Below are 20,477 nucleotides of genomic sequence, written 5' to 3'. Positions count from 1 at the left end.
TATTGACAAATACTACAGCTTTGCCTTGACAAAAAAAAAAAACAACTGATGGTTCTCAAAATATTTCGATAGATGTATCTGACAGCATTTGTCAAATGGGAAAACCACTGCTCCATGCATAAGTCAAAAGAGGGCCCATCTTAAAATTAACTAAAATAAAAAGGCACTGAATGTATGTTCATGTGATCATGCACTGTAAATTTTCCTGGAACCGGTAAGTCATCCCTGAAATTTAATTACTTCCACTCCAAAGAAAAGATAGCTTTTCATTGCACAAATAAAGTAGGGTTAGGAATGGGGTTGGGTGGGATGGGATGGGATGAGAACAGTTGCACACTCACTCAACAATGTATGCCATCTAACTTTTCAGTTGAAAAAGTCTCACATTTCCAACAATGGGAAATCTATGATAGAATAGAATAACTCTTCTATTTGTGTATCGTGTAGTTTCTAATTGTGCACTGAATACCAGCAATAACTTTTATATTACAGGACATGATATAATGGCTATTTGTTCATTATGAGTGACAGAAGGGAAATTAAGATTAACCAGTTAAAGAAGATTAAAACACACAAATGAGAACAAGTGTTCTGTGGAAACAATTATTATTATTTTTTTTTCAAAAAACATTTAATTGCATGCTCCAATTGGGTACAAAGTTCCTTGAATGTCACAACAGATACTGAAACCTTACATTTTTGAACAAGTTTGTTCTAAACTTTCTCACATATTACACAGGAACAAAACCCACTTACCTTAATTACACCTGCAATATACCAACACAAGCTGAAAAATGTGGGCTGCACACTACAGGCAAGTGAAATCAACAACCAAACATTTTTGTTGCCTGAAGACAATCCCATCAGATATATTTATCAGAGTTGAGCACAACACAAGGTAAATGTAGGTTCTGCAAGAAGGTCAAAATTCTTGACCCTAATATAACTATGAGGGCATGGGAAAGTAATGCCTCCAAATTTTTTATTCTGATCTCAATATCTGTTAAGGTATAACACATATATTATTCAGCTAACTTTCGCACTTCTCTGATGCTAGTTGCAACCCCCTGCAGATAGAGGGCTCCAAACTGCAACACGTTAACATGGTTATGAGTAATGGCACAATGTCGGCGGGTGGGAAACAATGTGCTGTAATTTATTTCCTAACTACAGAAAATGTGCCTCCAATTAAAATTCACAGAAGAGAAAAATATGTACAGTGATGATTATATCAACATCATCAGTAATGTGCGATGTACGATTGTTCGTGCTCATTGTCATCTGTCATACTCCATACAGCCCTGACTTGGCTCATCCGATTTTCACCTGTTTCCAAAAGTTAACAAACATCTTTGAGGACTGCAATTCGATAGTGATGAAATGGTGCAAACAGAAGTGAGGTTGTCGCTCCGTCAACAAAGGCAAACATTCTACGCTAACAGTATCGACAAACTGGTCTCTTGTTGGGAGAAATGTTTTTACCATCAGGGTGAATATGTTGAGAAATAAATATGTAGACATGAAGAACAATGATTTAGAATGTTAATGATTGTTTTATTTTAAAAGCTTTAAGAGTTTTACAAAAAATTTTGAGGCATTACTTTTCAGAACGCCCTCATTTTAGGTGAATTTGTGTACAGTTCTGTTCCTCTTGTTTCTGAACTTTACAGGTTAAAAATTAAGAATCAAAACCAGGATATGGTAACCTGACCTTTCAATGAATATCCATGCCTATAACAACAAACTGTATAAAATCCTGCATCTCAAACTATTCTTATCCATTTACATTAGCATTTCGTCAATATGACTCATGATCCCTCAATACATAAATCAAAAGACAAAACAGTTTCTGGATGATGGTTCTCCAAATGAAATTTGCATTGCAGGTATTGACCTCCACAAAATGTGTTAATAACTTAAACCTAATCTCCAATTTACACAATAGCCATCAGAGATGGAATGCTAACTCGGCTGAACTGAAATATGTCAGGTAATCAAACCAGACCACACTAACTGAATCATCCCAGCAGTCAATGCACAAAACCTAAATCATAATCAAATTTAACTTTGACCTTTTCCATCACAATGCACTAACAAAAAGACTAATTGCAGCTTTTGCACGAACTTTTATTCTATCCACACATCATTTTTATATGATGCGTGCACACACCTAAGAAAAGTTCCTCTTGACAAAGCAATTGTTCAGATTAAGTGCATACTGTACACAACAATGTGGGTTTTAGTGTCCAGTTTACACCAGTTGCTATCAACACTACAACCTGCCTCTGTTCCAGTATGTTTAACACAAATTTTTGGACAGTTACATCTACTGCACGATTATTACATCTTCAATTGCAATTTTTCCCACCAAGTGTTTTCCTTAAGTGGTTACCTTATTTCTTCTTGTTTTATTTAACACAGTGCAAAGAACATGGCACGACTAAATTTCAGTTTGGAAATTGCAAATGAAAAGTAAAGCATGGGTACAAATTCAACACTTCGCCTGTCTATTGCAGTATGCATGGTCAATGAATACCATTCAAGGAATAATAAGTATTCTATAGCACCGAAAACGCATGGTAATGGAAATTGTGAGCAGGCAAGTTAGTCATCCAACAATCTTATGTATCATATCTTAGGTACTATTATTGTGACTTATATTCATAATCTGGTTTTGGTACTCTGGCAGTGACTGTGTTTGCAGACAAAATTACAAGACATGAGGCCCCACTTGTTATTTTAACACTGTTTTTTCACACAAACCCAAACATGTTTCAGCACCTTTGTGTCATACTTAATGTATTTTCCCCCCACAAAATTGTATCTATACTACTATAAAAAGATAAGTTGTTGTTACCAAAAGTATCAAAAACTTTGACTGATTTAGTTCAGATTTTTACTCAATGCTCTAATAAATGTTCAGACAGACATAGGCTACATACATTTTTCCACACAACAAAGAAAAGGTTTTCTATTAAATGCAGCTACAAGAAAGGAAATGCTTTGCTGTGAAAATATGTAGTTTCATTTTCTTTCGTGCAGTTTTAATTAGGATTGCTTGGCACATATATCATAAGACAAATTGTTTCCCCCACATATATTCTTTCTTCTTACACATAATTTTAAACAAAAATTGTAAATACATTGTTTTCTTCCTCACCATCAGTTTTACAGAAAAAAAAGGTGTATTTATGGCATATCGTCTTATGATTAGACTACTACTACAGAATCTGAATTGTCTGGAACTTTGTAATCCTACACTCTCGCACTAACATTATGTGAAATACTGGCATTAAGGCTACTATCCTCCCAGATCCCGAAGCTGGAGAGGTCTCTCTCATATCTCATGTACCAACGGTCCGAACCAACTTGCCCACTTGAGTTTAAGGTACTTCAATTCCTCATCAAGGCTTCGTTTGCAGCAGCAGCAGCAGCAGCAATAAACAACAACAAGGTCAGATGGAAGGGAGGGAAGAGATGGGTAGATGGGGGGGGGGGGGGGGGAAGGGGGGGGGGAATGGACAAAGAGAGAGAAGGAAAGAGGATACGGACAGAGAGGGATGTATATCCAGTTCACATACACATTTAGCAATTGTGAAGAAATATTGGGTTTGCTAGTTTAGATACAAAATTATGTGTTAACTCATCAAGCAAACTCACTTTAATGTCATTTATCTGTAGATGACATGCTAGAAGTACCTGATAATGTACAGAGGGTTCTACACAACCCAATAATGTTAGGATGAAGGCTGCTGATGTGGAAAAATTACTTTTCTCTGGATTATTATTCCTGAATTAGACAACTAATGTGACTTTATTGTTCAACACAACTGATATATGACTTGCATTAACCAGTTTTTTGCATGGAGACCAGTAACAAAATAATAAATTGTTTGAATGCAACCAAGTGTCACGAATTTCACAAAACATATATCCACAGCTGATTATTACCTGAAGAAAACATTTGAAAAAACAGTGTTTGCTTAACATTCAGATCTCATATCCAGTAATTACCAGTTATCTTTCCTGCCAGTTACACAGACAGTTTACCATAAAGTGTGTTCCCAACTGAATCAGTGATAAGCAACTGAATCGGTGACAAGCAACTGAATAACATTAATAACAGCATAAATTGTTGATATTCTAGAAGACTTATGTGGCTTGAAAAATCTAAAAATTATAACTGCTCAAACAAAATTAAGATTACAAAACAAAAAATAAACAGCTGAAATTCTTGAGTTCTTAATTCTAACTTACATTCAGAAAATTCAAGTTCCAATACCACAATATATTTGTGACACTACTACCCACAACTGGCAAGCAGAAAGCTGTTGTTGCAATCCCATATACACTCCCCCACTACCAGCAAAGCGTAGTCTAACACAATATTGACTGCTAAACTATTCTTCGACAATATTAACTGAAGCAAGCATTTATGAAAGAAAGCTATATGACTGTCACAGAACTCACCTCTGCTTTAAATGTGCTCAAATATTCATGCGAATCAGGTGCATGGTGCATCTGAACATTTTTCTCAGCACAGATCCTGGATTCATATACTTGGTGACCTATGGAGAAAGAGAGAGAAAAATTCTGCAAATTCTGATTAGTGATTGAAATGGTAATTTATACGATATTCAATATCTAACACAAAGTTTACAGCACAAAGACAAGGCAAGCAGATTCCACTCAAGCTGAGTTGCCAGCAATGTACGATCTTCCATGGTATATCGCTTGGTTGGTTTTGGGGAGGGGACCAAACAGTGAGATTAATGGGACCATGGGATTAGGGAAGGATGGAGAAGGAAGTCTGCCACGCCTTTTCAAAGGAATCATTCCGGCATTTGCCTGATGAAGTTTAGGGAAATAATGGGAAACCTAAATCTGGATGGCCAGATACATGTTTGAACCATCTTCCTCCCAAATGCGAGTCCAGTGTGCTAACCACTGCATCACCTCACTCTGATTTTCCATGCAAAAATCGTTGACTCAAAAGTGCTATTGGCTAGTAAGATATACCTGCTGTTAAAGTACTTTAAATTTGATAATCACTAACATAATTAACAAAAAAGGTTATCAATGTTCAAAAATTAATAAATGTTCATGCAACAGACTATTCACAAGTAAGGTATAAGTTTCTAGAAAGTAAATAGGGTCACTGGAGAGTAAAAAGAACCAGCACATTCTTCAAATAAACTTGTTTAAGCTAGTCTTATTCAACCTACACACCCATCAACTGTGTTTAAAACAATCTACTGTCCATTGTTTATATTTAATATTTTATCTACATCATAACTTTCCAAAATTTGTGTTCCATTAAGTAGTTTCAGTTCTTTGACTGAAGTGTTTACATGAATAAGAGTCAAAGGCCCATAGCAACCAGAATGTATAGAATGATGCCAGATTTTATACAATAATGTTGTTGTTGTGGTCTTCAGTCCTGAGACTGGTTTGATGCAGCTCTCCATGCTACTCTATCCTGTGCAAGCTTTTTCATCTCCCAGTACCTACTGCAACCTACATCCTTCTGAATCTGCTTAGTGTATTCATCTCTTGGTCTCCCTCTACGATTTTTACCCTCCACGCTGCCCTCCAATACTAAATTGGTGATCCCTTGATGCCTCAGAACATGTCCTACCAACCGATCCCTTCTTCTGGTCAAGTTGTGCCACAAACTTCTCTTCTCCCCAATCCTATTCAATACTTCCTCATTAGTTATGTGATCTACCCATCTAATCTTCAGCATTCTTCTGTAGCACCACATTTCGAAAGCTTCTATTCTCTTCTTGTCCAAACTATTTATCGTCCATGTTTCACTTCCATACATGGCTACACTCCATACGAATACTTTCAGAAATGACTTCCTGACACTTAAATCAATACTGGATGTTAACAAATTTCTCTTCTTCAGAAACGCTTTCCTTGCCATTGCCAGCCTACATTTTATATCCTCTCTACTTCGACCATCATCAGTTATTTTGCTCCCCAAATAGCAAAACTCCTTTACTACTTTAAGTGCCTCATTTCCTAATCTAATTCCCTCAGCATCACCCGACTTAATTAGACTACATTCCATTATCCTTGTTTTGCTTTTGTTGATGTTCATCGTATATCCTCCTTTCAAGACACTGTCCATTCCATTCAACTGCTCTTCCAAGTCCTTTGCTGTCTCTGACAGAATTACAATGTCATCGGCGAACCTCAAAGTTTTTATTTCTTCTCCATGAATTTTAATACCTACTCCGAATTTTTCTTTTGTTTCCTTTACTGCTTGCTCAATATACACATTGAACAACATCGGGGAGAGGCTACAACCCTGTCTTACTCCCTTCCCAACCACTGCTTCCCTTTCATGTCCCTCGACTCTTATAACTGCCATCTGGTTTCTGTACAAATTGTAAATAGCCTTTCGCTCCCTGTATTTTACCCCTGCCACCTTTAGAATTTGAAAGAGAGTATTCCAGTCAACATTGTCAAAAGCTTTCTCTAAGTCTACAAATGCTAGAAACGTAGGTTTGCCTTTCCTTAATCTTTCTTCTAAGATAAGTCGTAAAGTCAGTATTGCCTCACGTGTTCCAGTGTTTCTACGGAATCCAAACTGATCTTCCCCGAGGTTGGCTTCTACTAGTTTTTCCATTCGTCTGTAAAGAATTCGTGTTAGTATTTTGCAGCTGTGACTTATTAAGCTGATAGTTCGGTAATTTTCACATCTGTCAACACCTGCTTTCTTTGGGATTGGAATTATTATATTCTTCTTGAAGTCTGAGGGTATTTCGCCTGTTTCATACATCTTGCTCACCAGATGGTAGAGTTTTGTCAGGACTGGCTCTCCCACAGCCGTCAGTAGTTCCAATGGAATATTGTCTACTCCGGGGGCCTTGTTTCGACTCAGGTCTTTCAGTGCTCTGTCAACTCTTCACGCAGTATCATATCTCCCATTTCATCTTCATCTACATCCTCTTCCATTTCCATAATATTGTCCTCAAGTACATCGCCCTTGTATAGACCCTCTATATACTCCTTCCACCTTTCTGCTTTCCCTTCTTTGCTTAGAACTGGGTTTCCATCTGAGCTCTTGATGTTCATACAAGTCGTTCTCTTATCTCCAAAGGTCTCTTTAATTTTCCTGTAGGCGGTCTCTATCTTACCCCTAGTGAGATAGGCCTCTACATCCTTACATTTGTCCTCTAGCCATCCCTGCTTAGCCATTTTGCACTTCCTGTCGATCTCATTTTTGAGACGTTTGTATTCCTTTTTGCCTGTTTCACTTACTGCATTTTTATATTTTCTCCTTTCATCAATTAAATTCAATATTTCTCCTGTTACCCAAGGATTTCTACTAGCCCTTGTCTTTTTACCTACTTGATCCTCTGCTGCCTTCACTACTTCATCCCTCAAAGCTACCCATTCTTCTTCTACTGTATTTATTTCCCCCATTCCTGTCAATTGCTCCCTTATGCTCTCCCTGAATCTCTGTACAACCTCTGGTTCTTTTAGTTTATCCAGGTCCCATCTCCTTAAATTCCCACCTTTTTGCAGTTTCTTCAGTTTTAATCTACAGGTCATAACCAATAGATTGTGGTCAGAGTCCACATCTGCCCCTGGAAATGTCTTACAATTTAAAACCTGGTTCCTAAATCTCTGTCTTACCATTATATAATCTATCTGATACCTTTTAGTATACAATAATATAAATTCAAATATTCCATAAACTAGTTGGTTTTTTTTTTTTTTTTTTTGGGGGGGGGGGGGGGGGGGCCACACTATGGTGGAGAGGGAAGGGAAAGGGTGGGCAAAGAGCTACAGCATATGATTTGCTTGTATTTTACTGACAGAGTAGGTGTGCACTGCATATACAGTGTACATATCACACAAATTCACAGATGGAAAACTGCGTACCAGCTGCAAGATAATTTTATTCTTTCAAGTAGATTTGTAAAATGGCCTTGTTCCCAGTAAAATAACTACACAAAGGAAAGAAGAAACTAAAGGATACGTACAGCAAAATAACAGGAGAAAGGAAGAACCAGAAGAATGACAGAAGGACAACCAAAACTACTATGGACAAAACAGGAAAATAAAACCACAGAGAGAAGCACATTAAAACATCCAGCCTAAAAGCATCAGAGTGGAGAATACAAAGGGACAAAGGACATGCGCTAAAACTTATATAGAATGATAAAACCCACTGTCACATATAAAACAAAACTAAATTAGCCAATGAGACATTGTCAGCTAAAATTAATGGCAATGAGTCCAGTAACTGAAGAGTGCATCGCAGGGCAGCCAAAGAAGGACAGCTCAGCAAGATATGGGCCACTGTCAGCCAGGTGCCACACCGACACTGAGGCAGGTCTTCACAGCACAGGAGGTAGCCACGTGTCACCCATGCGTGGCCAATGCGGGGCCGACAAAACCATAGACTCCCTGTGAGAAGCCTGCGTGGAGGTCTTCCACACATTCGTAATCTCTTTAATGGCACACAGTTTGGTGAGTGTACTGAGGTTATGCCATTCCGTCTCCCAAAGCCGCAAAACCCTGCAGCTTAGTACTGAATGTAGGTCAGTTGCAGAGAAGCCGATCTCCATAAGCGGTTTCCATGCAGCCTGTTTGGCAGTCAGCAAGTTCATTGCCTGGGATGCCGATGTGGCCTGGGGTCCAGACAAACACCACTGAACAACTGGTCCATTCCAGGGAATAGATGGTCTCCTGGATGGTCGCTACCAAAGGATGACGAGGGTAGCACTGGTCAATAGCTTGTAGGCTGCTCAAGGAGTCAGTACACAGAAGAAACAACTCCCCAGGGCATGAATGGATGTGCTCAAGAGTACGAGATATAGCCACCAGCTCAGCAGTGAAAACACTGCAGCCATCGGGCAAGGAATACTGTTCAGTATGTCTTCCATGGACATACGTGAAGCCAACGTGATCATCAGTCATTGAGCCACTTGTGTAAACCACTTCATGGCCTTGGTACATGTGAAGAATCTAAAGGAAGTGGCAGCGGAGAGCTGCGGGGTGAACTGAGTCCTTAGGGCCATTTGAAAGGTCCAGGCCAAGCCATGGCCTAGGTGTACACCATGGAGGTGTACGTGAATGGACCTTTAGTTTAGGTGGTAAAGGCAAGGACTCCAGTTCAGACGCAAACTGCAATTGGAAGCCCTAACCTGGGCTGCCAATGAGGGAGATGAACCACAGTGGATGCAAAAAGGAGACAGTAATTCGAATGCACAGGAGAACTACGAATGTGTGCAACATAACTGGCCAACAGTTGTGCACGCCTAACCTGTAATAGAGGGACTCCGGCCTCCACCAGGACGCTGGTCACCAGACTCCTCCTAAAAGCTTGTGTTGCTAGGCGAATGCCACAGTGGTGCAGTGGGTCGAGTAAACGCACCGCTGAGGGTGCCGCCAAACCATAAAGCAGACTCCCACAGTCAAGGCAGGATTGAACAATGGCACTGTAGAGCTGCAGCAGAGTAGAGTGATCTGCACCCCAGTTGGTGTTACTCAGGCAGCAGAAGGCACTGAGGTGCTGCCAGCACTTCCACTTAAGCAGACGAAGGTGAGGAAGCCAAGTCAATCAGGCGTCAAAAACCAGTCCTAAGAATCGATAGGTCTCCACTACAATGAGTGGATCGTCATTACTGGTAGAGCAGTACTGGTGGAGCAGTACGAAATGCGGAAGTTGTCTGCATACAGAGAAGGTGAGATGGACAGCCCTACAGCTGCTGCTAGACCATTAATGGCCACTAAAAATAGACACACATTCAATACAGAGCCCTGCAGGACTCCATTCTCCTGGATATGCGATATGGGTGGGGAGGGGGGGGGGGGGGGGACTGTGGAAGGCACCAACTTGGACATGGAAAGTATGAAGCGACAGGAAATTTTGGATAAAAATCTGGAGCGGGCCTCGGAGACCGCACTCTTATAATGTGGCAAGGATATGATGTAGCCAAGTGGTGTCATACGCTTTTCGTAAATCAAAAAGATGGCAACCAGGTGTTCACAACTGGAAAAGGCTCTTTGGATGACAGACTCGAGGGATACAAGATTATCAGTGGTAGAGTGACCCTGGCGGAAGCCGCCCAGACATGGAGCCAATAGGCTGCGTGACTCTAGGATCCAACCCAACTGCTCACACACCATATGTTCCAGCAGCTTTCAAAGAATGTTGGTGAGGATGATGGGCCGATAGCTATCCACATCAAGTGGGTTTTTACCGAGTTTGAGCACTGGAATGATGGTGCTCTTCCACCATTGCGGTGGAAAGACACCATTGCACGAGATTCGGTTGAAGATGACAAGGAGATGATGTTTGTAGTCAGATGAGAGATGTTTAATCATCTAACTGTGGATCTGATATGGCCCAGGAGCTGTGTTGAGGCAATGTGCAAGGGCATGGAGGAGCTCCCACTCTGGAAATGAGGTGTTATAGGATTCACTGTGGCGTGTAGTGAACGAGAGGACTTTCCCTTCCAGCCACTGTTTGAGAGTGTGAAAGGCTGGTAGGTGATTCTCCGACACAGAGAGGCTTGAGCATAGTGCTCAGCAAAGTACTCGGCAATCGCGTTTGTGTAGGTAGATAATATGCAATTTATGTTAACATCGGGGACACCTGTTGGGGTCTCGTACCCTAAAACACGTTTGATCTTTGCCCATACTTGGGAAGGTGATGTATGGCACCCAATGGTCGAGACATATCTCGACCAACACTCCTGCTTCCATCGTTTGATAAGCTGGCGAACGCGGGCACAGAGCCGTTTAAAGGCTATGAGGTGCTCCAGGGAATGGTGCCACTTATGCCGCTGTAGAGCTCGCTGAAACTCCGTAATTGCTTCAGCGACTTCCGGCGACCACCCAGGGAGTGCCTTTCGCCGGGGATACCCTAGAGAGCAAGGGATTGTGTTTTCTGCCGCAGAAACGATCTTTGTAGTCACCTGTTCAACCATCACATCGATGTTACCGTGTGGGGGAGATTCAACAGTGACAGCAGAGGTGACAGTTTCCCAGTCCACCTTGTTTTAAGCCCATCTGGGCAGGCGTGGACCTGACGCCGGGGCAGTGACAGGAAGATGGGGAAGTGGTCACTACCACACAGGTCGTCATGTGCTCTCCAGTGGATAGACAGGAGAAGTCCTGGGCTGCAAATCGATAAATCAATGGCTGAGTAATTACCATGAGCCACACTAAAATGTGTGGTGGCCCCAGTATTTAAGAGGCAGAGGTCAAACTGAGACAGTAAAGTTTCGACACCTCTGCCTTGGCCAGTAAGCATGGTGCCACCCCACAACGGGCTATCGGTGTTAAAATTTCCCAAAAGTAGGAAAGGTTTAGGGAGTTTATCAATCAGTGCAGTTAATACATTCAGGGATACTGCACCATCTGGAGGAAGATATACATTGCAGACAGTTATTTCCTGCTTCGTCCTTTTTCTGACAGCCACAGCTTCAAGAGGGGTTTGAAGGGGCACAGTTCCACTACAGGGCGTGATGGTTACAGAAACATCCCCCAGCTTGTCACAAGCAAGTAACACCCGTGACTGGACAGGGGGTGCTGTTTTGATCAAGACTGACCCAGATTTCATTTTGGACAAACCCTCCACCTCCGCAAACTTGTTCAACAAAAAACTGAGGCTTCATTGTCATGAAAGATTCCCCCATCAGCTCTCAAACATACAAGGTACCAGGGCAAATAAGAGCTGCTGCCATCCTTAGCCTGACATTCCTCCCATGGCATGGCCAGGGAAGAGAACAATTTGGGGTTGTACTTCTGTGCATTTAATTGAGCCCGTGAACACTTAGAGACTGCTGTTATTTGACCACCAGCAAGAGACGATGTACTACGCTTCATCGCGTGTCATCCACCCTGCTGCCACCCACTCAAACCACGGAACCTCCACACAGGAGCCACCCAGCTGCAGCAAAGGCCACCTGGCAGGATGGCCATTGCCGGGAGTCCCAATGCCTTGGGGCGATGGGCATCTACCCCTTGGCATACGTTGGGAGTTACCGGGGCAGGCATCAGCAGAGCAATCCCTGTGTAGTCAGGGGGCTGCAACGAACAGGGTACATGGCGGCCCCACCACAACGGACCGGCTACTGTTCTGGAATCAGGTGCAAAAAACTCTGTTACCACCATCAGCGCAAAAAACGATACTGCACAGTAGATGGAGGGTGACCTCGCCCAACAGCTGGAAAATGTGCGGAAGTGCAGATCCACGTTGACGTAGGATGTGAAAAGCCTCAGCGCACGATGGACTCAATGTACCATGAAAGGCGCCCTTCCCCATTTGGCTCGCTGTCAGGAAGAATTTTGAAATATGGACGACAAACCCCACAGGGGAGCATCACATAAAGGCTGAAACGTGTGACTCTCCTTTTAGTCACCTCTTTCAACAGACAGGAATACCTTGGGCCTATTCTAACACCTGGACCCGCAGGGGGTGTACCACCTGGTATTGCAAATCATTTGTTCTGTGCAAACTCTCCTCAGGGTCCAAAAGCAGAGTCTTAACACTTAAAATATGAACTCAATTACAATACCCTAAGATACTTTAATGTCTAAGCTGCAGCTATATGCTTACGTTCCATTATTCATTCCCAGTTCCATTTAATTTATATAACCTTCAGCAAAACCCAGTCTATCAGTTACTGTGGACAAAGTCATGCTCTGAAATATAATTCTCTTATATTTTCATCTTAGTTAGAGAAGGCAGATTGAGGCTTGATGTCCTACCAATGATGTCACTATAAATGGAACCGCATGACATGGGAAGCGAGTGAGGAAGCAAGTTTCTCTCTGTAACTGAATGAGAACTATGAGCAGTAATAATAATGATGTTGGCCCACAACTGTTAGTCTAGTGGTCAGTATTGCTGTCTCTCGATGAGAGGATCCCAGGTTCAATTTCTGGCCATGTCAGAGATTTTATCCACTTGGGGATTGGGTGTTATGTTATTATCAACAATGTACAAACTGCTGAAGTGGCATCAAATACAAAGACTTGCCCTAGGCGGCTGAGTTGGGTTGTTGGGGTTGTTTTCGGGGGAGGAGACCAGACAGCGAGGTCATAGGTCTCATAGGATTGGGGAAGGATGGGAAAGGAAGTTGGCCATGCCCTTTCAAAGGAACCATCCCAGCATTTGCCTGGAGAGATTTAGGGAAATCACGGAAAACCTAAATCAGGATGGCCGAGGCGGCTGAGTCTCCCAGCCAATAATGCCATACAATCATTTCATTTCATAGTGATATGAAATTGAAACAGCATCATTTTCAGGTATTAGTTATCAGTAACTAGCAATGCAATTACCACTAACAGTTGGATGGTAAATCTCTGCAAAGTAAGGAGTTCCGTATCCTGTAGTGTCACATACACTTGAAGCTACTGCCACTTACTTGTAAAATTTGCTAATTAACTGTAATCTTGTTTATTAACTGTGATGTCTGAATGCTAATAAGGATTGTCACTATTACCTGTCTATGCACTACATATTAGCTATTCACAGCACTGCTCTCTGCTTTGTAATGATCTTTTGATGACTCTCCTGCTGAAAAGCGGCTGTGTTCTTTTATTCAAGTTACAGTGAAATCTGTATACTATAGTGTGGAATGAACTGTCTTTCATTCTACTTCAGTATTATTGTTTTCAAGTAATCTTCAAACGTACTGTCAAATTCATAAAAGTTCTATCATCTGGTGCATGGCACTATCGTTTACAGATCAAACAATCTTTCGTTTCAGATGGTGTTTCTCGAGTTACAACCAAGTATATGTTGTATGAAGGACACCTGACATTGCACACAAACATGATTTTGGCATAAGAAAGGCATGCGTTTCAAACAATTACGGAATGAAAGTCAGCAACAATGTTCCATGAATATCATTTAATGAGCACAATCTGTTACAAAACATTTGGAATTGGAAGTGACAAAATTTGGCCCCTCTCTCAGGTGCGCATGGGTACAGGTGTGTATATCACTCTGTACAGTTTCGTTGCATTACCCATTCCCTCTGCTCTCCTGCTGCCTTAAAAATTTAAGGAAATTTCACTTACAACAAATCATTAAGTTTGTCCTCGATATGGCTGCAGCCTACATAAGTTTATTTTCATTTACAAGACTAATGATGTATAGTTTCTTTGTAGGACAAAATATGAAATAATTACTTTGTATTGGTTTGATATCTGGTTGCTCTTGAAATTTTTTCTGATTTATCATGACTTTTCCCATGAGTCACTAGTTGGTGTACTTCGAGACTGTACAAGTAGATCTCATTCTAATTTCCATATTACACTGTGGTTGAACTTTTTTTTCAGATGCTTCAGCTGCAAGACATACCACCTCCAACAGACTGATACTTCAAAGCTTTGACAACAAATATATTCAAATAAGTAGCCAAAAAATTTTATGGCTGGGGTTATATCTACAGGGTACATAGCGGCCATAATTGGGAAAATTATCAAGCGTCTTGTTCAACATTAAAGCAACTGACTAAGAACTTGCATCCAAATGCAGAAGTGACTTTACTGTGAGAAACATTCAATGCCAATGTGACTAAGAAGAAATACACATTTCATATAATTTATTTTTCTCTTTGATGTGGTTGAAATTTCAATCTAGATGACTAAATCTTGTCAAAGGACAAGTAAGGAAAGATCACGACAAGTGACAGTCATTATAGGAAATATTTCTTTCAGCATCTTTTACCTGTGCAGGTATGCAATTTAAGTGTCATCTTTACAGCATATAGCCATCTATCTTTTCCTTGCATTGTTGATATTCCAACCTGGAGCTTCCATGGTTAAAGCCTATTTCTCTTGTTTTAAGAAGAGTCAGTTCAGAGCATATTCTATTTAGAAAAATGAGGATGCAGCATGCTAAATGTATGGACATTACATCACTACACACTTTTAAAAACTGCTTACAACTGTGACCCAGATTTGAAACTTGTTAATTAAAAATCTGCTGCTAATTGCTTTTTATCTTATATTGTCAATGAATGACACAATCAGTTTCCAAGGATATGGAAACTCTCAACTTTACCAACTTCAGATGTGTTGATGTCCAACTAACTAAAACAAATGTGTTTTATTTATGAGCATAAATTCAATCAGTTTCTTGCACCAGCCATTATGAACTTATTTTGCTTATTTTATTTGCAGATTATAAAAAGTTCATTCATCTGTGGTCACTGTATTTGATAAATCTTTTAAGTCACCAATTTCAAGAACTGATGTAAACATACGTATAGCGGGCATTTAAATACGTTAGAGAGAGAGAGAGAGAGAGAGAGAGAGAGAGAGAGAGAGAGAGAACACAAACACCACATACTTATTTTATTCACAATCACAATGATGATGATTTCATACGGCTCAACAGCCTGTTTTAAGCCTTTGGTGACTTTTACATCCCTAACTTACTCCAGTAATCTTAGCAGGGAAACGGGACCTACAGTTTACTGTTGGCTCCAAATCCCATGTTATTTTGCTGAATCTTCACATCATTGAAGGGTAAAGTTTAGGTTAAAAGCGGACTGAAAAAAATTCACAATCCAAACTAGATTTGATCCTGGGGCCCTTAGGTTTCCAGGCATGCATTCCACCACTAGACCACCAAAACTGATGACACTCACTTTGGTGATACACTACCTACTTGTCTTTGCCTTTTTTTATGCCTTTATTTTCATTTTTTTCTTTTTTTTCCTTTCTAAATTTCAGCATCACCTTCGAATACATCTACAGACAAATCCTGCTTCATGCAAACCAAGATGGAGAAAAAAAATTACAAACTTTAACCACAATACCCCACAGAACTACTACAACTACAAAATAAACATCCAATGAAACTATGTGCAACTACAACTCCCATAATCAACAAAGCTGAGGCTGGAATTCATTTCAGTCTTGGTAGTGAAAGTGTGCTCGAGTTATCCCAGCTAAGAAAATTTGTCCACAAAGAGAAAGAGAGGAAGGCATTTCCCTGCTGACCATCAGACTGTATGTCACTGTATTAAATTAAAAGCCAACATGGCTTCTGTACCTTCTAAAAAGGCAAATTACTTTGTAAAACATGCTTTCACCAGTTTTTTAGTCACTGAGTTACATACGTAATCCTTTATTAATATTTGGGATTCAAGACCCATTATACGTAGCTTTAACAACAAAACACATTTATACATGGAAGTGATGGAATTTACATATGTACAGTGTGACTGAACTGGGCAGACCACCACCAGAAGCAAAGGATACACGAACTACTGTTCCTCTTATTAAGAAACAACATCCTATATTTACACTGTCCATGAATACTTCTCATAGCTATCAATTAACAAATTCTTACTGATCAGAAAAGTAATTTTTTACACAAGTTGTTGCATGCATCAATCAATATTTTAATCAATATTACCAAATTTCAAGTACACTTAATTAATAAGCTGATACAATTTATGCATACAATTAGCTGGAATCTACACATAGACATCTGACTATGGAAATGAATTAACATATATCTTATTAAACTGCCAATACCTTGAAATGTACAGACCTTTAGCATAATTCAGTACAAGAAGTGCAACTGCTGTGGTAATAATACCCATTTTATTAACAACAGAAATGGCCTCTTCCATGTAATGGCATCATAAAAGTTAATGCAGCAGATGCTCAGAATTTGCAGATCTGCATCCCATGATAATATATCTCTATATTCTTTCCATTATAGAGCGTTGCAAAACCTGCAGCAATGAAATGACTTAATTTTACAAATTTTTTGCTCATCTCTGAGTATATTGATCAAGTATTGACAGAAATCTGAAAGTCAACAGACAATTCTATAAATGTTTACCAGTACTTTCTTATTGAAGCAATAACTGCTTTCAGGTATGTGTATCCATCTTCAAACCTGTTTTTGTAAACAAATAAATAAATATACTGAGTCATGCATTAGCTCCTCAAATGCATAAAAACTAATTTCCTCAAATTAGTAAACTAATTTCCTCAAATTACTTTAAAATGAAAAAATACCAATAAAACAATTGCCATCCTTCACTGTTTTTACACAGGGTGTACTGTATAATTAATTTTGGACCTTAAACTTTAATATTCAGAGATGGAAGCGAGTTACTTGAATTAAAATTCTATAGGTTTTTGAACATACACAAAACATAGTAATTTTGTTCGTACTCCTCTGGAAACAGCAGATAAGACGAGTAGACAAAAAGGCATTTTGATAGGTCTCATTTTAACTTGACACTGCATTTGCTCTGATAGATAATTTATTAAGACAACAGACCACAATGAAACTGTCAAATATGCTGGCATGCAGTGACAGAAAAACTCTTGCCAAACTAATAATCTTAGTTTCTATCACTGCTACGCATTCCTGTGGTCTATAAGTCATACTTTTCCACAGGGAAACAAAAACAAAGTCCTGTAATGTAAATAGTAACACACAGTTTTTCCAAGGCTAATTTTAATGTATTACACATAAATTGCTACTACTCGACGATTAACATATTATGGAATCTCGTATTGGAACTTCCTAGATAGGCCTATACCATTTCAAAGTGTGTTGTGACAGTTGTCATGTCACACTTATATGTATAGTTGTCTGATGTTCCAGTTCTACCGAATCATGGGAGATAACTGCTATTCTGGCTAAAGCTACTTACTGGATCCAACACCCCCCCCCCCCCAAAATAAATCTTTGTTGTTGTGACAGACTGAGCTCCAGCACAGCATAATTCTATAAATGTTTACCAGTACTTTCTTACTCAAGCAATAACAGCTTTAAGGTATGTGCATCCATCTTCAGTCCCATTTTTGTAATCAAACAAATAAATAAATATACTGAGTAATGCATTAGCTCCTCAAATGCATAAAAACTAATCTCCTCAAATGCATAAAAACTAATCTCCTCAAATTAATTTAAAATGTCTAGGTTGCGTTGGAAGCTGACAATTTGATTGAAAGGTGGCAAAGCCTACAAATGTGAAAGCAGAAAATCTCATTGTGGTAACAAAATGACCAGTAACTAAGCCCAATGTTTATGTCCATGCCATATCGAAAAATGCAAGGGAGGTCCAATACATAACTTTTGAATTATGTCTACACTGAACACAGAATAACATGCATAAGATGCAGTACATCTATAAAAAAAATCTTACAGTTTTTGGAAGTGTTAACTCCTGCACTTAAATCAACTCACATGTTGCTAAATACACAACTATGACCACTAATTTCACCAAAAGATACCATAGATGCTGAACATATGATACACCAGTACCTAAAGATTTGACAGTTCATTACAGTCAGGTTTGTTAAATGGAAGCTTTCTACTCACTATACGATCAGACTGTAGGCAACTGAGTGTGGGTGTGATAATGACACAATCAGCCATTTATCAAACACAATATAGAGAGACTTTAGTGAACTACAGAGTTGCCGTAATAGCCACTAACAATGTTTTCAAATGATTTAATACCAAAACTGGTAACTTCATTGAGTGCAAAAGAGTAAATGTAAGCTTACAGGGTTAGTAGTACCACTGGCTACTTTTGGGAAGCACTTAAACACACTAAAATAATCAATAAATTAAAGGAAAATTCGAGGGAAATCTAGTTTTGCCCAAGGCCATCATTAATATAGTGCAACACGCTGCAACATTAGTCACAGTCAATAGGCCTACATTTTCAGACACCTGTGGAGAACCAAACCAACTGCACTATGAGGTGTTAAATCTAAATTGCATAATGATGGAGCAAAACTCTATATAGAAGGCAGAGCAGAAAGCAAAGTGACATAATCCTATGTACAACAACATTAATATAACTCATATTTGGCAGACTACCTTTTGTTTGTGTGTCACAATAACCAGGGGCAGTATTATAGACCAAATGTGCGCACATATTGCTATCGACTAATTTCAAAGAGAATTCATCTACAAATACAATATGCTTTAGATAAGGCACACAATAACAAATTACGCCACACGGTGCAAAATATACGCCCTCCACGAAATATATTTTTTGATTAATCACTAATAATCCATGTTAAATAACAAAGAGCGCCGATCACAGTTTTTTTGCAATTCGATCACTAGCTCCCCCCCAATACACATTATCGATTACTTTGTCTTGAAAAATAATAATAATAATAATAATAATAATAATAATTTTTTCTCAAAATGTAACATTCCACTTTAAGACCCTTCCACAACCAATTATTGTAAACTAATTGATAAATATTTATCTATCAATAAGCTGTTTAAATTTTATGGGAACCCATTGAGGAAATCTCCAATATTTTTGAAGAAATTAACAAACCTGAAACAGACAAATTCAGGTTTTTAAATCTACGCTAACTTGACAGCCGTCACATAAGCGATACTGGGGTACAAGCTACACAGGCTAACTCTGTCAATATACTAGCCCAAACAACATTGATGTCTACCAAGTACATATGTCAAAGTTACGATTTTTTTTTTTCAGCGTTTGGGGTACACGCTACAGCTCACTTCATCAAATTGACACGATATAATATATGCTACGACTCAAGCAATAAGGGGAACAAAATATTAGTTTTCTTATTTTTAAAAAATGGTTCCTCATTTCTTATTCTCACTGAAAATTCAAAAGAGTTCTTGGTAACGCTTTAGATTCGACTGCTTGACGAAACGTCAATAAGTACTTGTCACTGCATAATGATGCAAATATTTCGACGAATGAACACAGTTCTTTATAGGCAAGTAAGTAAATATAACTATATTCATCAAAATTGGGAGCAAGAACACTAAAAATCGAGAAAAGCTTCTCCCATGAATTAGTTACGATGACAGCAGTGAAAAGTTGACAGTGAACTTACGGATCGTTATATGGCAGCGGCAGACTGTCCAAACGTATGTAGTAAAACGTAAGTTAAATGCTATCGTTTGGTCCAGGTAAGCCGTATCCTTCACTGAGTAGAGAGGTTTTGTTTCGTTAATTACAAAGTGGAGATGCACTCAAACGTCAGATGCATAACCTTATAACAAATGACATTTAGTCCGTAAACAATACCAAAGTTCACATCAAAGGCAGTCTCTTGAGCAACATAATTTTCAAAAAAACACTTGTTCTTCACAACCAGTCACTATATGAGCACTTGCGGTCCGACGACACCCTGCCATCAATACACAACCTCCCTCACCCCGCTGCGTGTTCTGCACTAACGACCCACCACCACCACCATCAATCCAGTCTGCGGTGTAAAACAAGACTCCGCCCAGCGCTCAAAGAGTTTCCAACGATACCCACTCCCACAGAATAGCTACATCTCAAAACGCTGGTTACAGCTTGCATTCAATATTGGCGCCATTGATAGTCACCGTGACACCAGCCGTTTGGCGCCACAACCACAAATGAGAGATCAATATATTGCTGGTATTCATTTATTTACGTGTCTATCTAAATCTTTTTTCGGATAAATATATTATACACAAG

At 39.5% G+C, this 20,477-nt stretch overlaps 1 protein-coding gene across 5 annotated transcripts in view; it reads right to left on the bottom strand.

Moving 5' to 3' along the window:
• Positions 1-20,222, bottom strand: part of LOC126471009 (bone morphogenetic protein receptor type-2) — a 378,855-nt gene extending 358,633 nt beyond the window's left edge. For 2 of the 5 annotated variants that reach the window (XM_050099064.1, XM_050099067.1), the window contains exons 1-3: positions 19,861-20,222; positions 16,547-16,733; positions 4,471-4,568 (exon numbers count right to left, since the gene is read on the bottom strand). In XM_050099064.1, the coding sequence (XP_049955021.1) occupies positions 4,471-4,568; positions 16,547-16,628 (180 nt within the window). In that variant the 5' untranslated portion in view covers positions 16,629-16,733; positions 19,861-20,222. The remainder of the gene's footprint in view (positions 1-4,470; positions 4,569-16,546; positions 16,734-19,860) is intronic. The other 3 variants (XM_050099065.1, XM_050099066.1, XM_050099068.1) reach the window with 3 other exon arrangements.
• Positions 20,223-20,477: the final 255 nt, after the last annotated feature.

The sequence above is a fragment of the Schistocerca serialis genome, chromosome 3 (genome assembly GCF_023864345.2).
Source record: "Schistocerca serialis cubense isolate TAMUIC-IGC-003099 chromosome 3, iqSchSeri2.2, whole genome shotgun sequence".
Taxonomy (NCBI): Eukaryota; Metazoa; Arthropoda; class Insecta; order Orthoptera; family Acrididae; genus Schistocerca; species Schistocerca serialis.
Note: the sequence above shows the minus strand (reverse complement) of the source record. Positions and strands in the feature narration are given on the sequence as shown.